This window comes from Cetorhinus maximus, chromosome 2, assembly GCF_964194155.1.
Source record: "Cetorhinus maximus chromosome 2, sCetMax3.hap1.1, whole genome shotgun sequence".
Lineage (NCBI taxonomy): Eukaryota > Metazoa > Chordata > Chondrichthyes > Lamniformes > Cetorhinidae > Cetorhinus > Cetorhinus maximus.
The window spans coordinates 28,666,559-28,692,944 of record NC_135880.1 but is presented as its reverse complement, the minus strand read 5'-3'; the positions used below and the strand labels follow the sequence as shown (position 1 = coordinate 28,692,944).

The 26,386-nt window shown below is 43.3% G+C and overlaps 1 protein-coding gene across 4 annotated transcripts in view; it reads right to left on the bottom strand.

Annotated features, from left to right (window-relative positions):
* The window catches only part of LOC144692796 (protein WWC2-like), a 263,584-nt gene that overhangs the window by 72,182 nt on the left and 165,016 nt on the right, over window positions 1–26,386 (bottom strand). For all 4 annotated transcript variants that reach the window (XM_078561877.1, XM_078561881.1, XM_078561889.1 and 1 more), the window contains exons 4-7: window positions 22,506–22,582; window positions 20,605–20,684; window positions 10,671–10,800; window positions 8,938–9,084 (exon numbers count right to left, since the gene is read on the bottom strand). In XM_078561877.1, coding sequence (XP_078418003.1) covers window positions 8,938–9,084; window positions 10,671–10,800; window positions 20,605–20,684; window positions 22,506–22,582 — 434 coding nt within the window. The remainder of the gene's footprint in view (window positions 1–8,937; window positions 9,085–10,670; window positions 10,801–20,604; window positions 20,685–22,505; window positions 22,583–26,386) is intronic.

The following is a 26,386-nucleotide window of genomic DNA, read 5'->3' as shown; positions in this document are numbered from 1 at the left end:
GTTACAATCAGATCAGCCATGATCTTATTGAATAGCAGTGCAGGCTCGAGGGGACGAGCGACCTACTCCTGCTCCTAATTTGTATGTTTGTTCGTATGTTCATATGAACAGATGGCCAGGCATCTATTTTTTTCCCCCTAGATGACCTGATTATGAATGCTTGGCTGAGCTTCATGGATGGCTAATGGACTTAGCCCTGCAGGCAATATTGACACTGATTTTGGAGGATTGCTAGCTTTATTTGATTAATATCTTTATTACCTTGTCATAACATTATCTTTCTTTGAAGAGTTTTTTTTAATGCTTGTGTAATTATTTACATAAGATTAAGAGGTGGGAAGTGGATTCAAGCTTTTGTTATTGATATTATGAATGACTATGGTTGATTGACAGCTTTATGAGAAGTTACAAGTTTTAAAGGTAATGTTGAATGGCTGTTTTTTTGGTACCCAACTCAGGACTTGGGTTCTCCCATGGTTCACGACTCCTCTGAGGTGCTGTGAACCATGTCTCCTAAGAAACAGGCTCTGTCTCCAACAGAATTGTGGGGTGGGTTGAAATGCCCACCTGTGCAATAGAGCCAGCAAGGGTGGGAATGCGGCATGCAGGCTTGCTACCCACACCCTTACCCCGCGCTGGGAAAAATGACTGGAAACAGGAATGGCAACAGTAGTCCCGACTTTGGGCCCCACCTATCATTTTTTAAAGGCCGCCCGAATCAGCTTGAAGCCACAGCAATCCAGGCCTATGATTAGTTTGAAGGTTTAATGCCAAACCATGCGAGTGTTGGTGGCTAATTTCTTCCAGTAGGAGTAGGCCATTTAGTCCTTCGATCCCATTCCACAGACTCCTTGTGCTATTGAATCCCCATTTTCACACTGCTGGTTTTGTTAGCAGATGAGGAAGACTCATTAACAAATGCAAATACACGGGATGCCAATGGGCGGGATTTTCCGCACCTGCACGCCGCCGAGATCGTCCGGTCTCCCCGCAAGTCAATGGACTTCTGTCTGGGGCACTGCCTCACCCGTGGTGGGTCCTGCCCGCGACGGGGCCGGAGAATCCCAGCCAATGTCTTTTTAACTCACTGGACGGCATAGATCAAAGGCACAATGACAACAAGTCACTAGAGCAACTAGTTCACAATTATTTCTAACCAGTTAATATTCTAAAACCACATCACAAAACTCCCAGTGTTTTCGAATAAGTGGTGGTTTGCAACACAATTACATTTCCACCCCTCAGTGTCTCTTTTCATTTAGCTAAATAGATGCAAGAGAAAAGGTGATAAAGGCAACTGGGGTCAATCTGATCTGAAGCTGGTAAACATCACATGAACTGTGAGTCTTTGCAATGACTGGCCTTAAAACGATTAAAAATTCTACTCAATTAGCATTCCACTGAACAAAACATCAGATCATGCCTCAAATCTATTCCATAAGCTGTTTACTTTGAAGCTTGACCTACACATGACTTGGATTTATCATCATATGTTTAAAATGCCATCAGCAAATACTCCAGTGGTCAGAAAGCAAGTTCTAATTGTCGTGAGGGCGCTAACATGACTTGAGGGAGCAAGTTGCTCAGAAATGCTTTCTGAAGAAGTTAATTTCATACATAATCGGATAACAAGTGAGGGAAAATTAGCTACTATCTACGGCAAACATGTACCGTGCCAAATGGATTGGATTGTTAGCAGAGTGTGCCTGTCACAAAAGATATATGCAAAACAAAAGTTCTCATATGGCTTATGCCAGGATAGGATTCCAGAGAGGGCAGCAGCCCTCGAGTGGCTATCTTTCATGTACAAGCCTGGACACAGAGTTGGCAGGCTCTTCGACTGCGAGGCATCGCAGCCCAGCCTGATTCTGTTCTCTTGCAATGTACTGACTCTGCCACGTTTTCCAGGAGGGATCACAGAAAAGGTATCAGGAGCAGGATGACAGGCTGATTATTCCCTCCCCCAGCCTTTGGGTACTGAAGCCAGTTCCAGCATCCCCCGATGCCTGAGATGAACTAACTCAGCACAGATAAATCTCAAGCTTTCCTGACTCATGTGGCTCAGTTCCCAGAATGCATTTCCAACTGAATCATTGTAGAATCACTGAATTTTACAGCACAGAAGGAGGCCATTCAGCTCATTGAGATTGTGCTGGCTTTTGAAAGACCCATCCACTTAGGCCCATTCCCCCGCCATTCTCCGACATCCAATCCTGGTTGAGCAGAAATTGCCTCCAATTAGATATTGGGAAACTGAAGCCATTCCCTTTGACTCCTGTTCTAAACACTGATCCCTAGTTACTGACTCCATCCCTCTCCCTGGCAACCGTCTAAGGCTAAACTAGGTTGTTCGCAATCTTGGTGCCATATCTGACGTTGAGATAATCTTCCAGCCACATATCTGTATCATCACTAAGACCACTGCTCGACTTTGTTCCCGCCTCAGCTCATCTACTACTGAAACCCTCATTCATGTCTTTGTTATTTCCGGACTTGACTATTCCAATGCATTCCCTGGCTAGCCTCTCATATTTTGCCCTCCATAAACTTGAGCTTATCCAAAACTCTGCCACCCTTGTTCTTACTCACACCTAGTTGCATTCACCCATCTTCCCTGTGCTAGCTGACCTATATTGACTCCCAGTCAAACAATGTCTCAATTTTAAATTCGCATCCTCCTTTTCAAATTCCTCCATGGCTTCGCACCTCCCTATCTCTGTAATCTCCTCCAGCAAGCTCATCCAATTCCAGCCTCCAGAGCATTTACTACTTTAATCACTCCACCACGGGTGGTTGTGTCTTCAGCTGCCTAGGTCCTAAGCGTCTAAATTCCTTCCCTAACTCTTTCCAAACCTCTGCCTTACTTTCCTCCTCTAAGATTCTCCTTAAAACCTTCCTCTCTAAACGAGCTTTTAGCCTCTGCGTTATGTGGCTTACTGTCTAACTATGGTATATGATGTACCTGTGAAGCATCTTAGGACATTTTATTTGTTAGAAGCACTATATAAATAAATGCTGTTGTTTTTCAAATATTTACCCATATCCATTTTAAAATGACCATGGATTCTACTTGAACCACCAATTCGGGAATGCCATTTCATGTTCCATAAAAGTGTAAAAAAAACCCTGTCCTAACCTTAAAATTCTTTGGTGACTGTAAATTTATGCCTTCTAGTTAAAGATTCACAGACCAGTAGAAATAGTTTTTTTTCCAATTTATGTCATCGAGGCCTCTCACCATTTTGAACAGATATACGCTAGGGGCTCAATTTTACAGCATATTGCATGCCCCCCACCCATCCCCACCCCAGAAGAAATGTCAGTCCTGAACTAACTGACCTTAAACAAGGCTGCCCCGCAGAGACACAAGGCACTCTGGACAGCCCCAAGAGGTGAGGCTGGGACTTTCACTGCTCGGTAAGCAGAAGTCCCACCCTCGAGAGCTACCAGCCAATCTGATTAGCCGGCAGCTCTAACAGTCCCAGCAGTGCCAGGACTGACTAGTGGACACTGCTAGGACTGTATGTAGGCCCCAGGGTGAAAAGGATATGACCAATGGAGCAAGGTAAGTCTGGAGTTCTTGATGGGGAGTGATCAGCAAGCGTAGGGAGGGGAGTAAGGGGGGTGGGGGTAGGTTTTTCCTGGCCAGATAGGAAATTACATCTTGGTTCCCCCTGAAGGACATACCCAACTTCCTTCACACCTTTTAACCAGTAAGTTAAAAAAATTGGCCTTCCCACTCCTGCCTGCCCATGCCAAATGTATTATAGCGTGGGCAGCATAATACTCAGGTCAATTGGCTTGTAAAAAAGCTCAATTGCCCATTAACTATTTTTTAAAAACTGGCAGCCTACTGCTTTATGGGGAATGGGTCATATTTTACATGTCTGCCTGCCAAGTGACGGTTGGGGGGAGGAGGTGATCGTAAAATCCAGCCCTAGATCTGTTCATAACTTTTATTCTAATGAAAAGAGACCCAACTTCTCTTGCTTTTCCTCATAAGTAAAGACTCTCATCCTGGGGACTGCCTAGTGAATTGCTTCTGAATCCTCTCCCTCTCTCCATGGCCTTAACATCTTTCCCAAGTCACGTCCTAACTTGACACAATTCCAGCTGCAGCCTAACCAATGAGTTGCATGGGCTTGGCATTACCTCTTTGCCTTACATTTCTTTCAAGTTGGCCTTAATGAAATAAACTGATTACAACTGATCTGTTCTCATGAATGTTAAGGACAACACTACATGCAATAGTAATGCTAAAACAAAAGAGCACAGCTCTGTAACTGTTGGCAAACCTCGAACAACAAGAAACCACGAGACTGTTAATATTAGCTGGGAACAGTCTCTTTCTACTCCACTAATCACCGTAATACAGTCAAGTCCTAATAAACATGTTACCAACTCTCCAAAAAATCTGCTGCTTGGCTCAGGTTTTTTATAAACTCTAGATAAAAAGATTTTCGTCTAGGTAAATCCGCATACCACAGGCTGCTGAATCATTAATTCAACAACTCAGTCAGGGCACAAACACAAATTTGCTTGTATATTTACACACTGAAGTAAAATGCCTCTTAAAAGAGCAAGGGCTGACTCAATTGCTCTACAGGAAGTCAGAGCTGACTCGATTGCTCTACAGAGAGTCCCCAGATTTGCCTCGATGGGTCGAGTGGCCTCTTATGTGCTGCTATGACTCAAAGCACATTACCTTTTTTAAACAACACCCTTTCTGGAAGATTAGGTATGACAGGGTGTGCTAAAATCAACTGAATGGCCAATCAGCAAGCATCAGCGAAAAGCAGGTAATGCTAAACCCACGCAAATCATTGGTTAGGCTGCAGTTGGAATTGTGTCAAGTTAGGACAAGGCTTGGGGAGGGTGTTAACGCCACGGAGAGGGTTCAGAAGTGATTCACTAAGGCAATCCCGGCACGAGAGTCCTTGGCCGTGAGGAAAGGTGAGAAAAACGGGGTCTCCTTTCATTAAAATAAAGGTAATGATTAGGTCTAGGGCTGGATTTTATGTCCCCCCTCCCCACCCCCTTGCCTGGCATGTTTTTGGAGGGAGCGGAGGGAAGGCACATAAAATATGGCGGGTGGCTAGCCCACTGCCTTCTCATCCACCCCCTCCCCACCGACCAGGTCCCCATCAAAGGTAGTTGTTCAACTTGCTGAACTTAATTAGCTCAGACAATGTACATCCAGCTTTGTATGGTTCATGTAAGAAATGGAGGGAGAACTCAAACGACACAAGAAGAGATTCACAGATCAAGACCTGCAACTCATGAGCGTTGTGCAGCTACAACTATAGGGAGACATTTTGAGACTTTTCCAACAGCAACTTGTGTTTTGACTCAGTAAAAATATGCTAAGGTGCTTCACAGCAATGTTAACAGACAGAATTTGACTCCTAGGCAAATGAAGAGGAATTAGGGCAAGTGACTAAATATGGTTTAAGTGGTAGGTTTGAAGCAGCAACTGGAATGAGGGTGAGGTTGAGAACGGGGAGAGAGTTACAGAGGGAATTCCAGGGCTTAGGGCGTTGGCAGCTGAAGGCATGGCCACTAATGGTTGACCGATGAAAATCAGGGAAAGGCAAGAGGCCAGAATTGGAGGAGCGCAGATACCTCAGAGGGGTGCAGGTTTGGTGGAGGTTATCGGGATAGACAAATATAAAAGGTAAATGGCATAAGTAATAGAAGGCTTCAAGATTGTAAAGGGTTGTGGTAAGATAGCTATGGACATTTTTACTGGTTAGCAAGGCAGTAATGAATTTAAGATTATCACAAAAAATAATTCACGAGAAGGTTAGAAAAAAATTCTTCACACAGATGGTAGTTAGAATGTGAAATTCTCTGCCAGAAAATGCTGATGGAGTCGAGTCTGTAAAGCGTTTTAACAGGGAATTAGGTAATTGTTTGAAAAAGGGAAATATTAAAGAGTGTGAGAAGTGAGCGGGAGAATGAGATTAGATGAAGTGGCTCATGGACACAGGTATGGACTTGCTGGGCTGAACGGTCTGTTTCTGTGCTGTAACGTTCTATGATTCAGTCACAGTAAGCCACATGAAGGCATAGCAAATTGCTCCTATGCCACTAATGCTGAGCGAGTGAAGCAGGATCAAATATCAGGGTAGACAGGATGGATATCCAGAACAAGACATCAGACAAAGTAAATGGAGAAATTAAAGGAGCGTGAACAAACCTTGCCAGATATCGAGTAAACATTGATGCAACTGAAAGTAAATTACAGGTGTCAAATGAGTTTGTTTGAATAATAGCTTAGTATACTCAAGTAAAACTGATTTCATAACCTAGTGCAACTGCAACGTAAAAGAAAGTAATGAACTTTCAGAAGAAAGCAGTGAAGGGAAAGGCTGAGAATTAGCACATTGGGAACTGGAATGACAGAACTGGGAAACAATTCATGACTGACTCGCAGAATGTATACATGTTGATAAAAAAATACAATGCACCAAGTCAACATGTCTGTAGGCAAAGTATTTGATAATCTGATAAGTTTAAGAGTATGGTATCTGAGTGATTATGGTTCTGAACTAACAACCCAGCCATTCAAATCCTAGCCGACTATGAAACTGAATTCGAGAAATCTGAAAACTTGCAGCTGGCATCAGAAAACAACAACAACGAAAACTGTTAGATTGAGGTTAAACTAATTCACTAATTGTGGAACCTGCCCTTCTACATGTGACTCCAGTCTTACATTATGTGGCTGACCTTTATTGTCCTCAGGACAACGAGGGATGGTCAATAAATACTTCCATGCCAATGTTGCCTACATTCTAAGAATTAAAATAAAGCTATACATATAATCATTAAACTCAATTGATGTTTCAAGTATATGAGCAAAACATTCATTCATTTAATGCATGTGCCTTCACTTTACAGAAAGTGCATTCAACGAATGGTGCGAGGTGAGGAAAGTCATGTAGTCTACCTAACTCATCCTTCCATGCAAATATTATGATTACAATGTCCAACTGCCTCTTAAATGATTCTGGGGCCTTTTCCTTCATTCCCTTAGCTGGAACACCTTTTCCAGACATTGATCACACATTTTGTGAGACAGTACCTGACATTGGTCCTGACTATTACAAAAGCAAAATACCATGGATGCTGATGAAAGGTCATCAACCTAAAACCTTGGGCTTGATTTTCAACGCGGGTGAGGAAGAAATTTTTTTTAATACTCATTTACGGGATGTGGGCTTCGCTGGCTGGGCCAACACTTATTGCGCATTCCTAATTACCCTTGAGAAGGTGGTGGTGAGCTGCCTTCTTGAACCACTGCAGTCCCTGTGGTGTAGGTACACCCACTGTGCTGTTAGGGAGGGAGTTCCAGGATTTTGACCCAGCGACAGTGAAGGAACGGTGATATATTTCCGAGTAAGGGTGGTGGTGTTCCCATCTATCTGCTGCCTGGAAGTTCCCCTCCAAGCTACTCACCTTCCTGACTGGAAAGTATATTGCCATTCCTTCACTGTCGCTGGGTCAAAATCCTGGAACTCCCTTCCTAACAGCACTGTGTGTGTACCTACACCACATGGACTGCAATGGCTCAAGAAGGCAGCTCACCACCACCTTCTCAAGGGCAATTAGGAATGGGCAATAAATGCTGGCCTAGCCAACGATGCCCACATCCTGCAAATGAATATATAAAAATAAAATTTCTACCTAACCCGCGTTGAAAATCAAGCCCAAGGTTTCAGGCTGATGACCTTTCATCAGCATCCATGGTATTTTGCTTTTGTAATAGTCAGGACCAATGTCAGGCACCGGATTGTTTCTGGGTCCTTACCCCATGCCACTGACACAACGGTTTATTTAAATACAGTCCGCCTATCTGGGCCGGAGGCAAGCTCGGTACTCAATTAATGATGCCAAATACTGCCAGGGGGCAGGAGCTGACTCCTGAGTACAATCTTCAAAGGCAGAGGGCAGCCATGACTGGGCTTGTCACTGTCTTGCAAAATAGAGGAGGCAGGAGATCACAGTGCAGATCAGCCTCATAGGGCAAACACGAGGCCAAATGGCTAATGAAAAGGTAGTCAACCCATTTTGACAGAATAACCCTTCTTGCCAAAAAATTTTCTTCAGCGTGAACATGACTTTATGGTTCCCTACATTGAACCCCGCAGCTGTGCACTACTGTGCACAAGGCCGTTCAGTTTTGCCGATCTGTGATTTTGGCTCTCCCCAGCCCATTAATGAGCTCCACAAGGAGCTTAATGAGCAGCTAACTGGAAGTGAGCGGGTTCCCGTCAACCCCCATCCTCGCCTTCGCTTTGAAAATAGCACTGCGTCCCGGCATCCAGGAGAGCTTTTTTTCAAAACGTGCCTGGATCAGATCTCACCCCTGCGGGTGATTGAAAGTCAAGCCTGTTAACTCTGATTCTCTCACCACAGACGTTGCCAGGCAGGCTGAGAACTTCCAGCATTTTCTGTTTTTATTTCAGTCCTGACTATATCCCTTTGTCTTGCAGCTATGACTTAAATAAAATCATATTCAGGCTTAACCTATTCCACATAGTACAATATTATAAGGATTCCTTCATTCATCTACTATCCAAGTCTGAGTTTTTCTAACCTATTGTCTTACACCAGGGCCCTGCTCTCTACAGCTTCCCATGCTTGGATGGTTCTATTCTGCCTTGATTGCCAGAAGGGAATGTGGCAACCACAATGACATCAGACAACACAATACCTGGTGAAGCATTAATCTGAACATTTCTTTCTCTGATGCCTTTCTCCCACCCAGCACTAAGCTAAGTGTTTAAATACTTGCACAAGAGCAAATAAAGAAGGTGTGAGGCCACCAGCTCATAAAGATGGCTGCTGCTTTTTAAAAATGCCCTTGCTTTTCAAGTAGAGTACTCAAAAAAAAAAGATGCTGTGAAATTCACTAGAGAAATAAGTACTCACGTCACCAGTGATATCTGTTTGTGAGCCAGCGTCTAGGCACTGCCTGGAGATGGAGAGTCGGGAATTGGCTGGATTGGAGTGCAAATCCGGCTCGAAGGTTCCTACACTCTGGTTAGAATGGAATCGATCCTTCAGTTTGGCAAGACTCTGGGAATCGAAGAAGGAAAAAAAAAATACTGAGGCCATTCACAAAAAGAACGTTTTATGAAAGATCTCAGCAGACCACTGTTATGAACGCTGAACTTTATAACATGGTTATGTTTTAAAATGTGTCCTTTAACTTAAAGAGAAACCAAATGTTCTGGAAAGAGGGAAGGTGAGGTCGTGTTAAACACTTTGCTTGGATACAGGCCCATGTAATCTGGTTGCCAAGGAGAAAGAACCTCAAACAGAAACCTATTGAAATATCAAGTGACAGTTTCCACATCTCTCACATAAACTTAGGCCGGGATTTTCCGATCCCATCGTGGGCAGGACCCACCACGGGCGAAGCAGCGCCCCAGCCAGAAGTCCATTGACTTGCAGCGGGACCGGAAGATCCTGGTGACGGGCGGGTGCAGAAAATCCCGCTCTTAGAGTAAAAGGACAACTGCTTTGTGAGACACACAGAGAGAGAAAGAGTGAGAGACAGAGGCAAAGCGACTACTGCTGTGTATGAGAAGCAAAGCAGCTACTGCTGTGAAGAGCAGGGAAGCACTGTTTGTGTTATCAAACAAGAAGGATGCTTGTGAAAGTTGGTTTTCTGTCCAAAAGGAAGGGGACAGAACTGACAGGAGTTTTGGAGATGCAAGGTGGGCCTTGCTGTTGAAAGTTGGATTTGGAATACTCAGGCTGAGTGAAATGACTTTTAAAGTTCACTGGAAGTTATGGCCTAGCGCGACACAGTGCAGAGAGTCTGCTGGAGAGCTGGGAGTAACTTTGTTCTTGTAATGCTACACATCTGCCAGAAGTACGGTGCACAGCGAATAGGGTTGTCAGATGTATCTGGATTGTGTTAGTTAAGTCATGTGGAAGTAAATATTCTTTAGCTTCGTATATTAGTAGTCTGTTAATTCATCACTTTTTAAAAGTTACTGATCTCTATGGGGATCATAACACCATTATAAAACAGATGAAGCTGGTGGCCCATCCTGTCAGATCTCTGTCCCCAATGGATTTCCTGGAGTTACTGAGTCTCCATCTAGAGTAGGCCCAGCATGAGTATTGATGACATTGAAGATAAAGGAGTCTTTTTCCCTTGCCTTCTTCACTTTCCTCATGCCATCATTGTTGGGCACCCCAGAGAAAAAGCACCCCTGGAAACCCATTGCAAATGCTTGAGAAGTCTCCACACAGCCCAAAGGTTCTCAGAAGCAATCTAAAGATTTGGAGGAATTGTTAGGATTTTCCTCTTTCTGTCTAAATAGGCTTTATAACCTTGAGGCCTTCTCTCCAGCAACAGTAAAAAAGGCTCAAAAGCTCCTAACCTCTGGAACATATGGCATTATATATATGGAGGTCTGGGGAGACATTCTGTAGTAGAGAAAATGCGTTTGACATTCTTTCTGTTCGCAAGGATAATCTTGAAGTAGTAGATGATTTTGGCCAGACAAAAGGAGCAATAGATAACTGTCAATATATATGAGATGAAATCAATATGCTGAAGTTAAAGACGATAGTCAGCTTCTAGTAAATGTGCGGACCACTGGACATAAATTTCAATCCACAAGTCTATTTAAAACCCTCTCCGGTACCTGCATGAGATCCTGTTTCTCTTTTTCTCCTGTACTAATGGCCTTCTTGATGGTTTTCAGCTCACTTAAGATGGCTTTGGCCTCTTTCAGTTCATAACTGCTCTGTCCTCCAGACATCTTCCGATCAATTCTGCAACAGGATAAAGAGAGAGACTGATTGAAGTTCAGAAAAGTAGATCGACAAAGTGAGAGATTAAAAGTTTACTGGCCCCTGTGCACCAGTTTAAGCTCAATGAGTATTGCATTCATGCTACATTCCTGTCTATACTAATTTGGTGTAGTCATTAAACCATTAATTTGAGAACAGCAGGAATTTATGAATAAATTAAATGATTCCTATGGTTCTGTTGGAACTACACTAAGAGGGAGCATAGGGTGGTGAATCCATGTTCCTGTAGCCCTATCTCCAAGCCACACTCCCTTCAAGCATGGTTCCCCACTGGAAGTGTGGGATCAGTTAATCCATCTGGTGTGAATGCATTAATCAGAGCCCAACAGGTCACAAAGTGAAAATTAAATCCTAATAAATATCACAACAAATTTTCTTTGTTTAAGGGGACATTGTGAATGAATATGCATAAAAAGGTGTTCATACAAAAGACATGGGTGATCACTTATTGACAATTTTCAAAATTCAACAAACCCATAATAGGAGAAAATACATTTACAGAGTTTCACTTCAATACAAGGGAAATCTTCACCAAGAAGCATCCAGGATCAATGTGCTTTTGAGGTTTCATTCAGAAAATACTTGTTGCCTTTTGAAGTAATGATTAAATATTTTGCTGAGATTCTGTTAACCCTGCTGATGGTGTGATTATAAAACGAGGTTCAAACACACCAGATATGAAAAAAATGGGCTTAAGTAGGAGTAAATAATATTTCACTATGGCCAAATATCAGTGCTGCGATCAGTATTTCTTGATTGCTGCAATGGTCTAATTAATGAGCATATCTAACGTAGAAGCCCTTTCTGAGGTAGCCAATGTATGTGGCAGTATTTGCTGATGGACACCTCGCCATTTTATTAACTTCTGCTTTCTGAATGTTTGCAGAAAAATCGAACAAATCGTAGAGAGATCTACAAAATTCTCATTTCTTATAACCTCAGCGATTTACACTCACCGAGCTTTAGCAACATATGAACAAGAGTAAGCTACTCATTCCCTCGAGCCTGCTTAATTAGATTAGATCATGGCTGATTTGTTTCATTTAGTTCATAGCTGATCTGTTTCTTAGCTCCGTTTACCCACCTCGGTCCCATATCCCTTAATGCCCTTGCCTAATCAAAAGCGATCATAGTTTGAGATTTTCAAATTGACCCTCAGCCTCAACAGCTTTTTTATGGGGCAGCGATATCCAGATTTTCACTATCTTTTGTGTGAAGAGCTTCCTGACATCAACACTGAATGGCCCAGTTCTGATATTAAGAATATTCCCCCTTGCCATGGACACATCCATCCGATGAAATTGTTTCTTTACAGCCACCTTATCAAACCCTTTAATGATCTTTAAACATCTCAATTATATCGCCTCTTAATCTTCCATATTTAGGAAATACAAACCTATTCTATTCAACCTATCCTCATAATCTAACACTTTTTAGCCCGAGTGTAAATCTAATAAATCTGTGCTGCACCCCTTGCAAAGCCAATGTTTCCTGTTGTGCGGTTCTCACATGGCCTGTCAAGCCCACCTCATAACAGTCACTGCACTTAGAAGTACTTCATTGTCTGTGAAGTAATTTGGGATGTCTCTGAGGGACATAATGAGGCACAGATAAATGCAAGTCTTTCTCTTTTTCCTGCTGAAGTAGCATCCAGAACAATTCAGCTTCAGGTTCCTAAACTTGAGCTGGAGAGTTAGACTCATAGACTCATAGATGTTTACAGCACAGGAGGCCATTCAGCCCATCGTGTCCATGCTGGTCAACAAAGTTCTGGTTACACTAATCCCATTTTCCAGCACTTGGCCCATAGCCCTGGAGGCTATTGCAACACAAGTGAATATCTAAATATTTCTTAAATATTACGAGAGTTTGATTCAACCAGCCTTTCAGGCAGTGAGTTCCAGACTCCCAACGTCCTCTAAGTGAAAAAATTTCTCCTCAACACCCCTCTTAACCTTCTACCTCTTACTTTAAATCTATATCCCCTGGTTATTGACCCCTCTACTAATGGAGGAAGTGCCTTCCTATTCCACCCTTTCTATGTCCCTCATAATCTTATACACCTCTATCAGGTGCCCTCTCAACCTTCGCTGCTCTGAGCAAAACAATCCCAACCTATCCAATCTTTCTTCATAGCTCAGACCCTCTAACCCAGGCAGCATCCTGGTAAATCTCCTCTGCACCCTCTCCAGTGCAATCACATCCTTCCTATAATGTGGTGACCAGAACTGCACATAGTATTCCAGTTGTGGCCTAACCAGCGTTTGATACAGTTCCAGCATAACCTCCCTGCTCTTGTGTTCTATGCCTCGGCTAATAAAGGCAAGTATCCCATATGCCTTCTTAACCACCTTATCTGCCTGCTTTGCTACCTTCAGTGATCTGTGGATGTGCACACCAAGGTCCCTCTGATCTTCAGCACTTTCCAGGGTCCTACCATTCATAGTGTAATCCCTTGCCTTGTTAGCCCTCCCCAAGTACATTGCCTCACACTTTTCCAGGTTGAATTCCATTTGCCACTGCTCTGCCCACCTGGCCAGTCCATTGATATCCTCCTGCAGTTTACAGCTATCCTCCTCACTATTTACCAATTTTCGTGTCACCCGCGAACTTCTTGATCATACCCCCTATATTTAAGTCCAAATCATTTATGTACACCACAAACAGCAAGGGCCCCAGCACTGAACTCTCTGGAACCCCACTGGAAACAGACTTCCAGTCACAGAAACATCCCTCTACCATCACCCTCTGCTTCCTGCCTCTCAGCCAATTTTGGATCCTACATGCTACTTTGCCTTGGATCCCATGGGCTCTCACTTTCTTGACCAGTCTGCCATGAGGGACCTTATCAAAAACCTTGCTCAAGTCCATGTAGACCACATCAAATGCATTATCCTCATCAACACTCCTCATAAAATTCGGTCAAATTTGTCAAACTTGACCTTCCCTTAACAAATCCACACTGACTATCCCTGATTAATCCGTGTCTCTCCAAGTGCAGATATATTCTGTTCCTCAGAATTCTTTCTAGTAACTTTCCCACCACCAAGGTTAGACTGACTGGCCTGTAATTTCCTGGTCTATCCCTTCCTTTTTTAATAATGGGACAACATCAGCAGTCCTCCAGTCCTCTAGCACCTCACCTGTGGCCAGAGAGGATTTGAAAATTACTGCCAGGGCCCCTGATATCTCTTCCCTTGCCTCCCTCAACAGCCTGGGATACATCTCATCTGGGCCTGTGGATTTATCCACTTTTAAGGCTGCTAACCCCATTAGTACCTCCTCTCTATGTTAATTTCCTCTAATATTTCACAGTCCTCCACCCTGATGTCTATACCTGCGCCGTCCTTTTCCATTGTGAAGACCGACGCAAAGTACTCATTGAGGACTGCACCCACACCTTCTGGGTCCACACACAAATTACCTCTATGGTCCCTAATTGGCCTTACTCTTTCCCTAGTTATTCTCTTGCTCTTTATATATTTAAAAAACCCCTTTATGTTTTCCTTTATTCTACCTACCAATGCACTCTCTTAGCTTTCCTAATTTCCTTTTTAAGTACCCCCCCCAACCCTGCACTTTTTATACTCCTCTAGGGACTCTGCCGTAATGAGTCCTTGGTATCTGCCATAAGCTTCTCTTTCTTTCTTAATCCTAACCTTTATGTCCCTTGACACCCAGCGTTCTCCGGACTTGGACCCCCACTTTGTCTTTACGGGAATATATTTGCCCTTGTACTGTAGCTATTTCCTCCTTGAATGCCTCCCACTGCTCTGACACAGTTTTATCTGCAAGTAGCTGCTCCCAATCCACTTGGGCCAAATCGTATCTCATCTTAGTAAAATTAGCCTTTCCCCAGTTTAGAATTTTTATTCCTGGCCCAACCTTGTCCTTTTCCATAACTGTCCTAAATCTAACTGAATTATGGCCACTATCTTCAAAATACTCCCCTGCTGATACGCCTTCCACCTGCCCGGACTCATTTCCGAATATTAGATCCAGAACCGCCCCCTCCCTTGTTGGGCTTTCTATGTACTGGCTAAAAAAGTTCTTCTGGATACAACTTAAGAATTTTGCTCCCTCTCTACCTTGCACACTAAAACTATCCCAGTTAATATCTGGGTCGTTAAAATCCCCTACAATTACTGCCTTATTATTCTTACACTTCTCTGAAATGTGATTACATATTTGATCCTCTATCTCTCCCTGACTGTTTGGGGGCCTATAGTACACACCCAACAGCGTGTTTGCCCCTTTTGTGTTTTTTACTTCTACCTTTATGGCCTCATTTGATGATCTTTCCAGGATATCATCCCTCCTCACTGCTATAATTGATTCCTTAATCAATATTGTGACCACCACCCCTCCCCCCCCCCCGCTCTTCTATCCCCCTCTCTATCTCATTTGAATACCCTCTAACCAGGAATGTTGAGCTGTCGATCCTGCCCTTCTTTTAGCCAAATCTCGGTCATAGCTATGATATCATACTCCCACATGCCTATCTGTGCCCTCAGCTCGCCTGACTTATTCCTCAAGCTCCTTGCATTAAAATATATTCTATTTAGCCTTGCTAAACTCATTTCTTTCTAATCTAGCCTATGTTTCCTCTGCCTTCCAGACTCACTAGTATTTTAACACCTAATTCCATCTCAGTTTCTCTCCCCTCTGAACTACTTTTCAGGATCCCATTCCCTTGCCAATTTCATTTAAATCCATCCCAACTGCATTAGCAAATCTCCCCGTGAGGATTTTGGTTCCATCCCTGTTCAGATGTAACCCGTCCAACTTGTACAGGTCGCACCTCCCTCAGAAATGGTCCCAGTGCCCCAGGAATCTAAAGCCCTCCCTCCTGCACCATCTCTCCAGCCACACATACATCTGTTGTATCTTTCTGTTGCTATACTCACTACTACGTGGCACCGGGAGTAATCCGGAGATTACTATCTTTGAAGCCCTGCTTTTCAATTTCTTACCTAGCTCCCGAAAGTCTGCTTGCAGGACCTCTATGGAGGTGTGTCATTGGTCCCAGCATAGTCCACGACCACGACCTCTGGCTGTTCACCCTCCCCCTTCAGAATGCCCTGCAGCTGTTCCATGACATCCTTGACCCTGGTACCTGGGAGGCAACATACCATCCTGGAGTCCAGTCTACGGCTGCAGAAGCGCCTGTCTACCCCCGTCACTAATGAATTCCCTACCACTATTGGCCTTTCACACTTCTTCCTCCCAGCACCTGACCAGCCACAGTGCCATGGCCTGGGCTCTGATTGGCCTCCATGGAGGAACTGTTGCTTTCACAGTTTTCCAAGGCCAAAAAAGGGTTTGTGAGCGAGATGCACTCGGGGGATTCCCTCATTAATGCCTGGTCCCCTGGTTTCCTGCATCGGCTTGTAATCGTAACTAAATGTAGGTTGGGCAGATTCCCTTTTCAGGTTTGTTCTGCAGCCAGTTCAGACTTCAGTGAAAATGCTCTGAACGTCTATAATAAAGATCATTGATGTGCTGCACACTGAGAAGGTCTGTGATGTCCTGTTGCAGGTTGATGGAATGAAATTTCTAAACAGAGTGAGGTATAATAATACTTTTGGTGGTGCAATGACTTCCTCATAAAACTAAATTTTTCTGCCACTTCCAACATTTTCACATTTATCTAACATTGAAAGGTAATGATTGCTTTCACACTGAGCCCACGGTCAGCCACACGTGTGACCCAATACCCAATACCGTAAAAATGGCAGTGGAACATGTGGGGTCTTATTCTATGCATTTCATTTTTAACTCCTCCATTGCCACCCGCCAGGGAACGGTTAACATCAAGGCCATTATGTGAGTGAGTGGTAAATCTTGGAACAAGCCCCATAGAGTTGGTGGGAGAAGATAGTATTAATTGACTCAAAAGAGAATTAGATATCTTTCAGAAACATATTATCCAAGGGTACAGTACATGAGTAATTTAAAAGATGATATATGGTAGGTGTAGAATGGTCAGAAGGAACAGGTGACTTTGGACCTATTGCACCCAATGTTCTTCACTAATGGGAGGTTTTCATTGCTTCATGTCTGGGTCTTTTATAGACTAATTGATAAGAGATGGATTGCCACAGTTCGTCAATAACCCAATTACTGTTGTATCATATGGAAAGTTATCATCAAACACTTATCACCTATTATTGGCTAGCAATTCCTATGTTCCTAACAGATGGAGAACTGCCCAGCAGAAGAGTGTTTCATCACAGGCTTGCACTGTGTAAGAAATCGCTGTCTAATAACCTTATAAAATCTTAAGATATTTATTGAATATTGTAGAAATCTTATGAGGAAAGCTTGCATAGCAGCTTGCTGGATGAAAAACACAGGGCAGGCCTGTTATCCCTGCCAAGGGCATGTCTCTAGCACATACATTCATGATATGGTTGTATCTCATGACCTATGCGTAAACCTGAGTAAAGGTTAAGACGGGTTCCTGAGAGAAAAAAATATCACTTTGGACAGAATTTGTCAAAGTGATCCTTGCTGGCTACAAACATCATCAGACGAAAGATGACTGGAAAAGAACTTCCCAACACTTTGGTAAAGAAGCAGGAAGGGGCTGCTGCCACCAACTGACAGCTACAAACACCAACACTCACTCTGCGTCAGCCATCCTCCTGTCTTCCAGGACCAGTAAACCGCTCTTGCCTGTGACGGGTTGTATGCTCTATTTCTGTCTAATTAGTTTATGCATTATATTTAAACTGTTGCTTCTTAATAAGCTACTTTAAAATCACTTAAGAGCTCGACCCTCTTTTGGGTAATGTGGGACTGCCGAACTCATATCTTACAACTGTCTGGGCATTCCTAGAGACGAGGGGTTCAGGCTCCACTGGTTTGGTAAAATTAAAAGTACAGCTGTGCCATTCAGAGCAGGAAGACAGTGGATGTTAATGTGAGGACCCTTTGTGTTGCGCAAATTGGTTTGTTTTGCAATAACTTTCAGCATTAGGTATACTGCGAAAACCAAAACCTGACCTGTAAATGGCTCACACAGCTGCCCATTGTTTCCCTGTGGTATTTTGTTGACAATTACCCAAACATATTTTGGATTCCAATCAAAATTGCCAGCAAGCAAACCATTTTTTAACAATACGCCATTGTTGAAGAGATATAATAAAAACAATCTGCCTGAATAAACTTTAACCAGCTCATACATAATTGTCTCAGTTGTACTACCGTTCTTCATTTTGAATGCCAAATTTCTCTTTTGTCCCAGTTTCCCCAGAGCAATAAAGCAAAGCAAAAATTATTTAACATAGATCATTCGGTCGCTTTAGTAGGATTGCAAATTTCAATTTAGATCTTGACTGATACGAGAATTTGGGTGCACTCATTTGGCTGGGTTGGACGTGTAGGAGGAATGTTGGGTGGGAGAAGACAAGCTGACAGAACAACAGTGCCAACCTACATTAGGGCACTTTAGGTCAGTTAATCAGCCACACACACTGACACTGACAGTCATGTGAGGAAGTCTGGAGATAGAGGTATAACAAAAAAAAACCACAGAGAACAGGGTTTTTAAAAAAATGTGTTCAAAGAGTAAAATCAAAAACTGGTTTGACTTTGAGGAGTTCATTTTACAACAGCTGGTTGAGTGGGCCAGCCGAGGTCCCATCTGCCTGTTCTGGTGATTAAGATGGATGTTAAAGGTCATGCAGTAATACCTGAAGAAGAGAGAGAAATTCTCCTGATGTTGTGACCACCATATTTCCCTCAGCTAGCACCATCAAAAAGAAATGACTTGGTCATTCATCTCACTGCTACTGATGTGGTCCGGCTGTATGTAAAATAGCTATCATATTCACTTACACACCACCAGTGGCTGCTCTACAGAGTAATGCATTGTATCTGGAGCGCTTTGGGATGTTTTGGAGAGATGTAATAAGGTTCTCCATAAATGGGAGTCTTTTACTAACATCGAGCCAATCGTCCTGACCTCACTCCCTGTGACCCCAAATAAGCTGCAGGGTAGTAAAGCCTAAGTGCAACTATTTGTTTTTGAACATTATGACATCAATCAAATGCCAAATGTACTTATTTTAACTAGGCTAGGTTTAGCCATTCCTTCACCAGCATTCCAATGAAACAGTGATGCACGTATGATGTACAGATGCACCAGTAGCCTATGGGATATCTGTTCTCAGGATGAATTTTCAGTAGGAACTCCAGTGTCAGGCAATATGTTGAGCACAGCTTAATTCTATACCTTTTTTTCAATATTAATTTTTATTTTTTTAATGTGTATTTTTTAATCCACATTTTTATTTATTTTTATTGTTATTCATTGTTTTATCCCCACCTTTTATTTTATTTTCAATCTTTTTTTTGCACCACCCTCCCCTCCCCCCACCTCATTCCCACAAGGGCCATCTGTCACTTGTTCATGTTGTTCTTTCCAGAGTGCTTACCCATGTCCGGCTATTATCACATTTTGCTTTCTTACCTTAATGCCACCATCAGCAACTTCTTTAGCCAGTACTACTACCATTAACATCCCTTTGTCCTTTTATTCATGTCAATCTCTCCTTTGCCCCCACCTATCGCTGGCCTATCCAGCTTCACCTGCTCTACCCCACTTAAACAGTATAAATTTCATCACGTTTTTACTTCTCTTCAGCTCTGAAGAAGTCATACGGACTCGAAACATTAACTCTGTTTTTCTCTCCATAGATGCAATTAGACCTGCTGAGTTTTTCCAGCATTTTCTGTTTCAGATTCGCAGTACTTTGCTTTTAGCTCAATTCTATATTTGTTTCAATGTACATAGGTTAACATTTTAACTTTTTGAACTAAGAGTAGCAACCTAAACTTACAGCTAACCCCAGGAGCCCTACCTAGTTAATGACAATTAGTGCATTTCACTGTAATTCCAGTACGAATTTGCAATATGTGATGTGCGTACAGATGCTATAGATTTCTAGTCTTATCATCATTTAGATAGCTGACTTTCTATCGCTGAAATGTGACACCTGTTTACTATGAACTGCGATGTTGAATCCAATTTCACATTGGCCTAAGAAAGGCAGAATACCTTTTTCTAAGTTAGCTTGTGGTATGCTGGCTTTCAAAAATTGCAAGTTTTTAAAAAAAAATTAGTACTCCGTTTTGAAGCAACATCTCCTAAAGTTTAGATCTCTCCACTTTTTAGATTCCTCCCTTCTTCAGATGAGAACTTTCTCCGATGCCTCAAATGATACTTCCCCTTAAAGGACTGCCCTGTGTGCTTAGCCTCCTTGTGATAGGCAACTTGTCATGTGGGGAATTCTCAGTAAAAATCTTTACAGTTCTGCCACACAGAACATTTAGTACATCAGCTCCAAGTTTCCTTTTGTGTTTATATTTATCTAAAGGGAGTTCTTGTGACGCAGTGGTAGCATGCCTCCCTCTAGGTCAGATGCTCTGCATTCAAGTCCCACTTCAGGACTTGATAGCCATGGAAGGTGAGTGTTTCACGGAGCCAAATAGGTTGATTATCAGCCTGTAAATCCTTCCTTCCAAAGCCTGATGGCAGGTGGCAAAGAATGGAAGAGTTTTGAGGTCAGCCATACTGCAGAAGGCAACAGCAAACCTCCACAGTACTTTGCCAAGAATAATCATGGACCAATCCAATGGAAGTCCATGGTGGCCAACGCCCTCTTAGGGCATGGTACCTAGAGGAGGAGGGTTTACCTAAATTGAGGAGCAGCTTTACAATATTTATAAATTGCTTCAAGCATGACATGAGAAACTTACTCCTGGAGGGTTTCAAACCCTTGCTCTTTGTACATCAGTTCTTGTTTCATCTGGGAAAGTTCTCTCTTCAGCTTGTTTACCTGTGGAGGAACAGATAAAAAAAACCACATCTTTTAGTTGGAGAGAAAAAAAAACAGGATGTATCGGGCAATCTGGGCATCCTTCCTGAAGGCCATAAACATGACCTCCATTTCATGACTACTTCAACACTACTATGAACAAGAACAACCTTTCCTCATAGGAACTGAAAGGAACATCAGCCCACCTCTCTGCTCCTAAATGTCCTGTGGGTTGCATGTAGCAAAACACTTTCTCCCCATCGGCATGTATAACTCTGTCCTCAGTGCATCAACTATCATATGTGCGTGTAAATGAACAAAATATACTCTGGGCAAATTCACTAGTTCCCAGCAGGAAAGCCATGCTTGAAGGGAGCGATGTTTGGAGAACTGGGGCAATGGTGCTTCAGCTCTATTTCTAATCTGGTACTCCCTTCAATTGTGGCTGCCCTGGAGAAATGCAGGATTGCTGTATTTGTTCCTGTAACTCAATCCAGTACGTATGTCCATTTTTTCTTTTTGAGAAGATGTTAAGCGATTTGTTTTCACTAGGTTAACGCCTCTATTAATTCAGAGAGAGGAATCTGAAGTTAAGCATGTTAAATATTTTTATGATAAAATCATTCCTCGTAATTTCCAGTCTGTACAGATGGTTCAGCTCAAATTAAAGCATGAATATATCATACAAATGCATAGATCTCACTCTAGGGGCTGAATTTTAGGAGGGGTGGATTGCCCGCACCCCTGCTCCCGGCAGGAGAGTCGGCTGGTAGCCAACATGCCGGAAAGGCTCCCAGCCTGCATCCATAACATGCTCAAGGCAGGCTAAACAAGGTAAGAGTGGGACTCTGATTGGCTGGCAGCTGTGACAATCCCGGCAGCGCCGGAGCTCAGTAGTGGACACTGCCGGGACTGCAAAAGGGAGCATGCAGAGGATGGATGGCTGCCAGAACCAGGTGAGTTCCGGGCTTTTAGGGAGGGGAGAGATTTCAGAACCCAGGGAAGTAGGGAGAAGGTGTTGGGGGGGCTGGGTTTTGGAGGGCAGACGACGATAAAGGAAGTAGTGGGGGGGGGGGGGCGCAGTGCAGACATCCTGGGGCGTGCCCCCAATGCACACTGGGCAACTCCCAAATGAGGTGCACCCCCCTTTCCTCCCTGTCTATTTCCGTCTTTGCCACATAAAGCAGCCTGCTTTTCCCCGCCTGCCTGCCCACACTAAACGTATTATGCCTAGGCATAGGCAGCGTATTATCCTGGTCAAAGGGCTTGCTACAAGCCTAACTGATCTTTAATTATTTATTTACATATGACGAGCGGGCTGCCAATTTCGGCGCCTGCCCACCTAGCGTATTTGGGGTCAGCTCAGGGGTGGGCAGGAAGGTGGTGGTCTAGCCCCGAACGTATTTTACTCCCCCTCCCCCCACCCCCACCCCACGCACCACCCCCACAACCGTTGAAAACTTGCAGGGGCAGTTAAATTCCAGCCCTGAAGCAACTGGATAATACCCTGGCTTCAATCACTACTCTGTCTGCGTCAACGCAAATCTACTCAAAACTGTAAAAAGCCAGGTAAATGACACATGTGGAACTCATCCAGAACATTTTCTCCTGGGAATATTTAAACCTTTTGGGAAACAGGTGAAAAGTGTTTGGAGATTCGATGGAATGTCTCAGGTTACCGAAAGTCAAGAAGCCAAAGCTAAACGTTGAAACATTTTTGGACTCTGGCCTATAAAACGTCAGCCAAACTAATTAAAATAACAAGGTTTGAAATGGCCACCTTGCGACTTCTCAGTGAAACCTCTGTTCAAATCAAATTTCTTCAGCATCTGTTATTCTTACCCGGACCTTTGTGGTTGATATTTCTGCCTTAAGGATATCGGGATCATACTTTGTGCTTGATGAAGATCCTGAGAACACTGCAAAATAAACAGCGAAAGTACGTTTGTTATGGAAATTGTAACTATACTCATAAGTTCAACTTAGCAACAGCCCACTTGATTTTACAGATGTGCAGCGGTCACTGTGAAAAGTAGTAGTAAGAATATCGTCATACAGAAAATGGGTAACATGTGCCACTAAGTGGTAGTCCATAGAAGGTGGAAGGACTACCTGCCATCCAGGGTAAGCTGAGGAACAGGATCAGCTACCAATGCTGGGGGTCAAAGGTGGGGCAGCCACTATTATAAATATTATTATAATTATTATAATATTATTATTATAAATAAAAACATTCCGTGGCAGAAGAATGCTCCAATTTTGACTCTGGAATCTTCTATTGCTGCGAACAGACCCTCACCAATGCTGGCAGTACATGGACCGGCTGGCCCGACCTGCTTGTTGGAGGAAGCTGCCTCACATGAGTTGTAGCTGTAGGGAAGTAAAATAAGAAAATCCAGAAGAAAAACTAAGTTTTCCCGGGCAATCGCAACCTCAAATCGTTTGGCAACTAAGCTTATTAAAATCAACCTAATACTTACATCATTCCGGTGAAAACTGCACCTTCCCGAATGCTGCTGACATTAATATTGATATTTCCCCTTCCCCTTTTCCCTGATCTATATGGAACGGGATAAAGCAAACTCTGATTGTGATAGTGAGTTCCATTCTATTTAAATGTGGGGATGTGAAACCATGGGGATCATGCCCCTAAATTCCTGAGTGTCCCTGATAGGCAAGACCGTGCTGGCGGTGCACTTTGGGAAAACTGTCCCTTTCTACGATGAGGAAAACAACAAAGGCAGGGCCAGATTTAAATGTACACCTCAGGTTTGTTTTTTTCTTATAATGAGGTAGAATTTCCACAGGTATACTCCAAATCACTCATCATAACTTTAATGGAGACGCTGGGCTCGATTTTCAGTTCGGGGTTGCGAACCTGATGCCCAGATCACTTCAGGGTCCCAACCCTGTGCCGTGTCTATCTTCAAATGCAGGTCTCCTCATTGGGTTGGAGGTGAGCTCGGCACCCAATTAGTGGCGCCAAGCGCTGCCAGGAGGCGGGAAATCTGAATCCTGAGCACAATCCTCAAGGGCAGAAGACAGCCATGACTGGGCTTGCTGTTGCCTTGCAAAATAGAGGGGGGAGGACATCATAGGGCCAGCAGCCTCACTGTGCAGAAAAATAGCCAAACAGTAAATGAAAATCTGGTAGACCTGTTCTGATTGAATTACCGTTTTTGCCAAATTATTTTCTTCACCATTAACTTGACTTGATGACTCCCCGCGTTGCACCCAACAGCTACGCACCAGCCTGGGCTGTTCAGACTGACCAATCTGCGATTTCAAAATCTCCTTCTGCCCCTCCTCGTCCTGCTAACAAGATCCTCAAGGAGCTTAACGGACAGTTAATTGGAGGCAAGTGGGTTCCCGGCTCCCCCGGCCCTCATTTCGAAAATAACAGTGCATCCCAGAGGTGTTGGGGCACTGACATGCCACAAGGAGTGCTACTTTGAAAGTGCGCCCGCACCAATCTCATGCCCACGGATGATTGAAAATCAATCCCACTGTCTGTGCTGTTTCTCCAAAGTCACAGTGAAATACTGGAGAAGCTCCGTGGAAATTCTGTCCCCAAATCTAGTCAATAGAATCCGGCACGTATTAACATTGAAGAAATGAGGTAAATTATCACCTCCATAACACTGATTTTACACACTTAGTCTATAGTCTCAAGCATTGAGTAATCATGGATTATTGCCAAAAATCAATCTCCAATGTTGGACTTTAAAGCTCAGTAGTTGTAAATAAGATGCTGAAATGTGTAGGAACTGTAGATTTCAGAGACATTGGGATAGATTTTAATCTGAACCAACTGGGGAACAATCTGGCAGAGCAGATCACCCAACCTTTATACAACCCACCCATGCATCATCCATATGATGATATCCCTGAAAGCTTTAGTGTGACCTAAATACTGCACTGGCATCTGTACCAATAGTATAAATGTAGATGTGCACAGATGATGTACTCCATCATAGTTTGTATGTGTATCTGTATGTATGTATATGGTGGGTGGTGCGGAGGAGAGGATGCTTGTTGGAAGCACATCCATAAAGCATGCACATCAATCAAATCAACCAAAGGCTTTGAAAGTCACTTTGCAGGGCAAATGCAACTATAGCAAAAGGCTCTTTAGTCTATCAAGTTCCAAGGTAATATAAGCGAGCAGCTCAACTTTGAACGGGTATTAACAAGAAATCCACCCACGGCAACAGCAGTAACAATAATGCTGATGGATAACTTACCATAATACAAATAAGTCTATCTCCAAATAAAAGAAAAATTGGTGAAGAAGGAGAAAAGTAGGGATGGAGACTAAATTGAGAATGTCATGGTCCAATAGGTCATCCTCTGCTTTCATGCATTTTCCAATGTTCTCATTAAGTGGCTCAAGTGGGAATGTCACAAAGCGCATATTGGATAGACTTCCAGGTGTGATTTTTAAAAAAACAGAATGTTTGCCTTTCTCTTTCCACCAATTGTTCTCCTCTCATGAACTCCTTGGCTTAGTACAGCCCAACTGGCACCAAGCTCCTATTGATATTTTTTTCCAAACGGCCATTTCTTTGTGAGCTTTGACCCTGACTGTTGGCAAACAATTTGGAAACAGAGGGCACACAGCCATGGCAGGTCCTGCCCTCACACAACGATCTACGAGGACACATGTGTAGCCCCCTCCACAGACATCATTGGATAGCAGTCAGAAGTAGGCTTTGGCTGTTCCCAACCCAACCCAAGGGGGGTTGAAGCAAATTGCAGTGCTCCTACTCTCTGTGATCAGCATGGGGTGGGGTTGCAGAGGAGGAATTGCCTTGAGACCTCCTTGATCAGTACTCAGCTACTCACTGAATAAACTTCAATGAACCATTGAGGGAATGGGGGGTGGGGGGAGGGGGAAACGATCCCCAGATGTGGCTTATCATGGAAGCATGCACAGGCCCGGGTGAGCAGCCGTTTTAAAGATCATCAGTAATTCCGAAAGAGATGGCGATAGGATTTCTAGATAATTTCGAATGATTGGATATGTGGTGAAAGGGAAAACAACAAGTAGAGATGCCCTCACTCAGGGGATGGAAATGACAATTTGCTTAGGAAGGGTTTAAATTTAGGGGCATTTGAATGTTCATGACTGCTGTCCTGACCTAGTTTTCCAAATAGGAAAACACATCAAATAACCTGGGAGAATGTACAAACAACAGTAAATAATTACATGTAAGGCAGACGTCACTTTCTTTATCAGTTAAGTTGAGGAATGTAGACTGACTGGAAATGTCAGGATCACATACACATGTTATTCTACTCAGTTCTGTTCTGCTGGGACTATTGCAAGTTGAAAAGAACTAGTCATCTGAATACATTATATCCGAATCTACACAAAATAAACACATGGATATCTTTTCTTTGTTCCTCCTTTCCTTTCCTTTGTCCCATTCTTTGTAATTCAGCGTTGGGCCCTCCCAATGTAGGCAGAATGCCCTTGCAGGTGGGAAGTGGCTCTTAATTGGTCACTTAAATAGCTCAATTGGGTGCCCGATGGGCAGCACGCCTTCTAACTTCCCCGCTACTAGCAAAAGGGCAAAGCGATGAGAAGATGTCGGACACACCCCCACACCTTCTCACATTATTTTACCAGTCTTCCTGCTTTCCAAAGTGTCATCAATGTGCCCGGAAAATTCTGGCGATGGATCCGTAGCCATTTTATCCAAAATGTAGGTTATTCACTT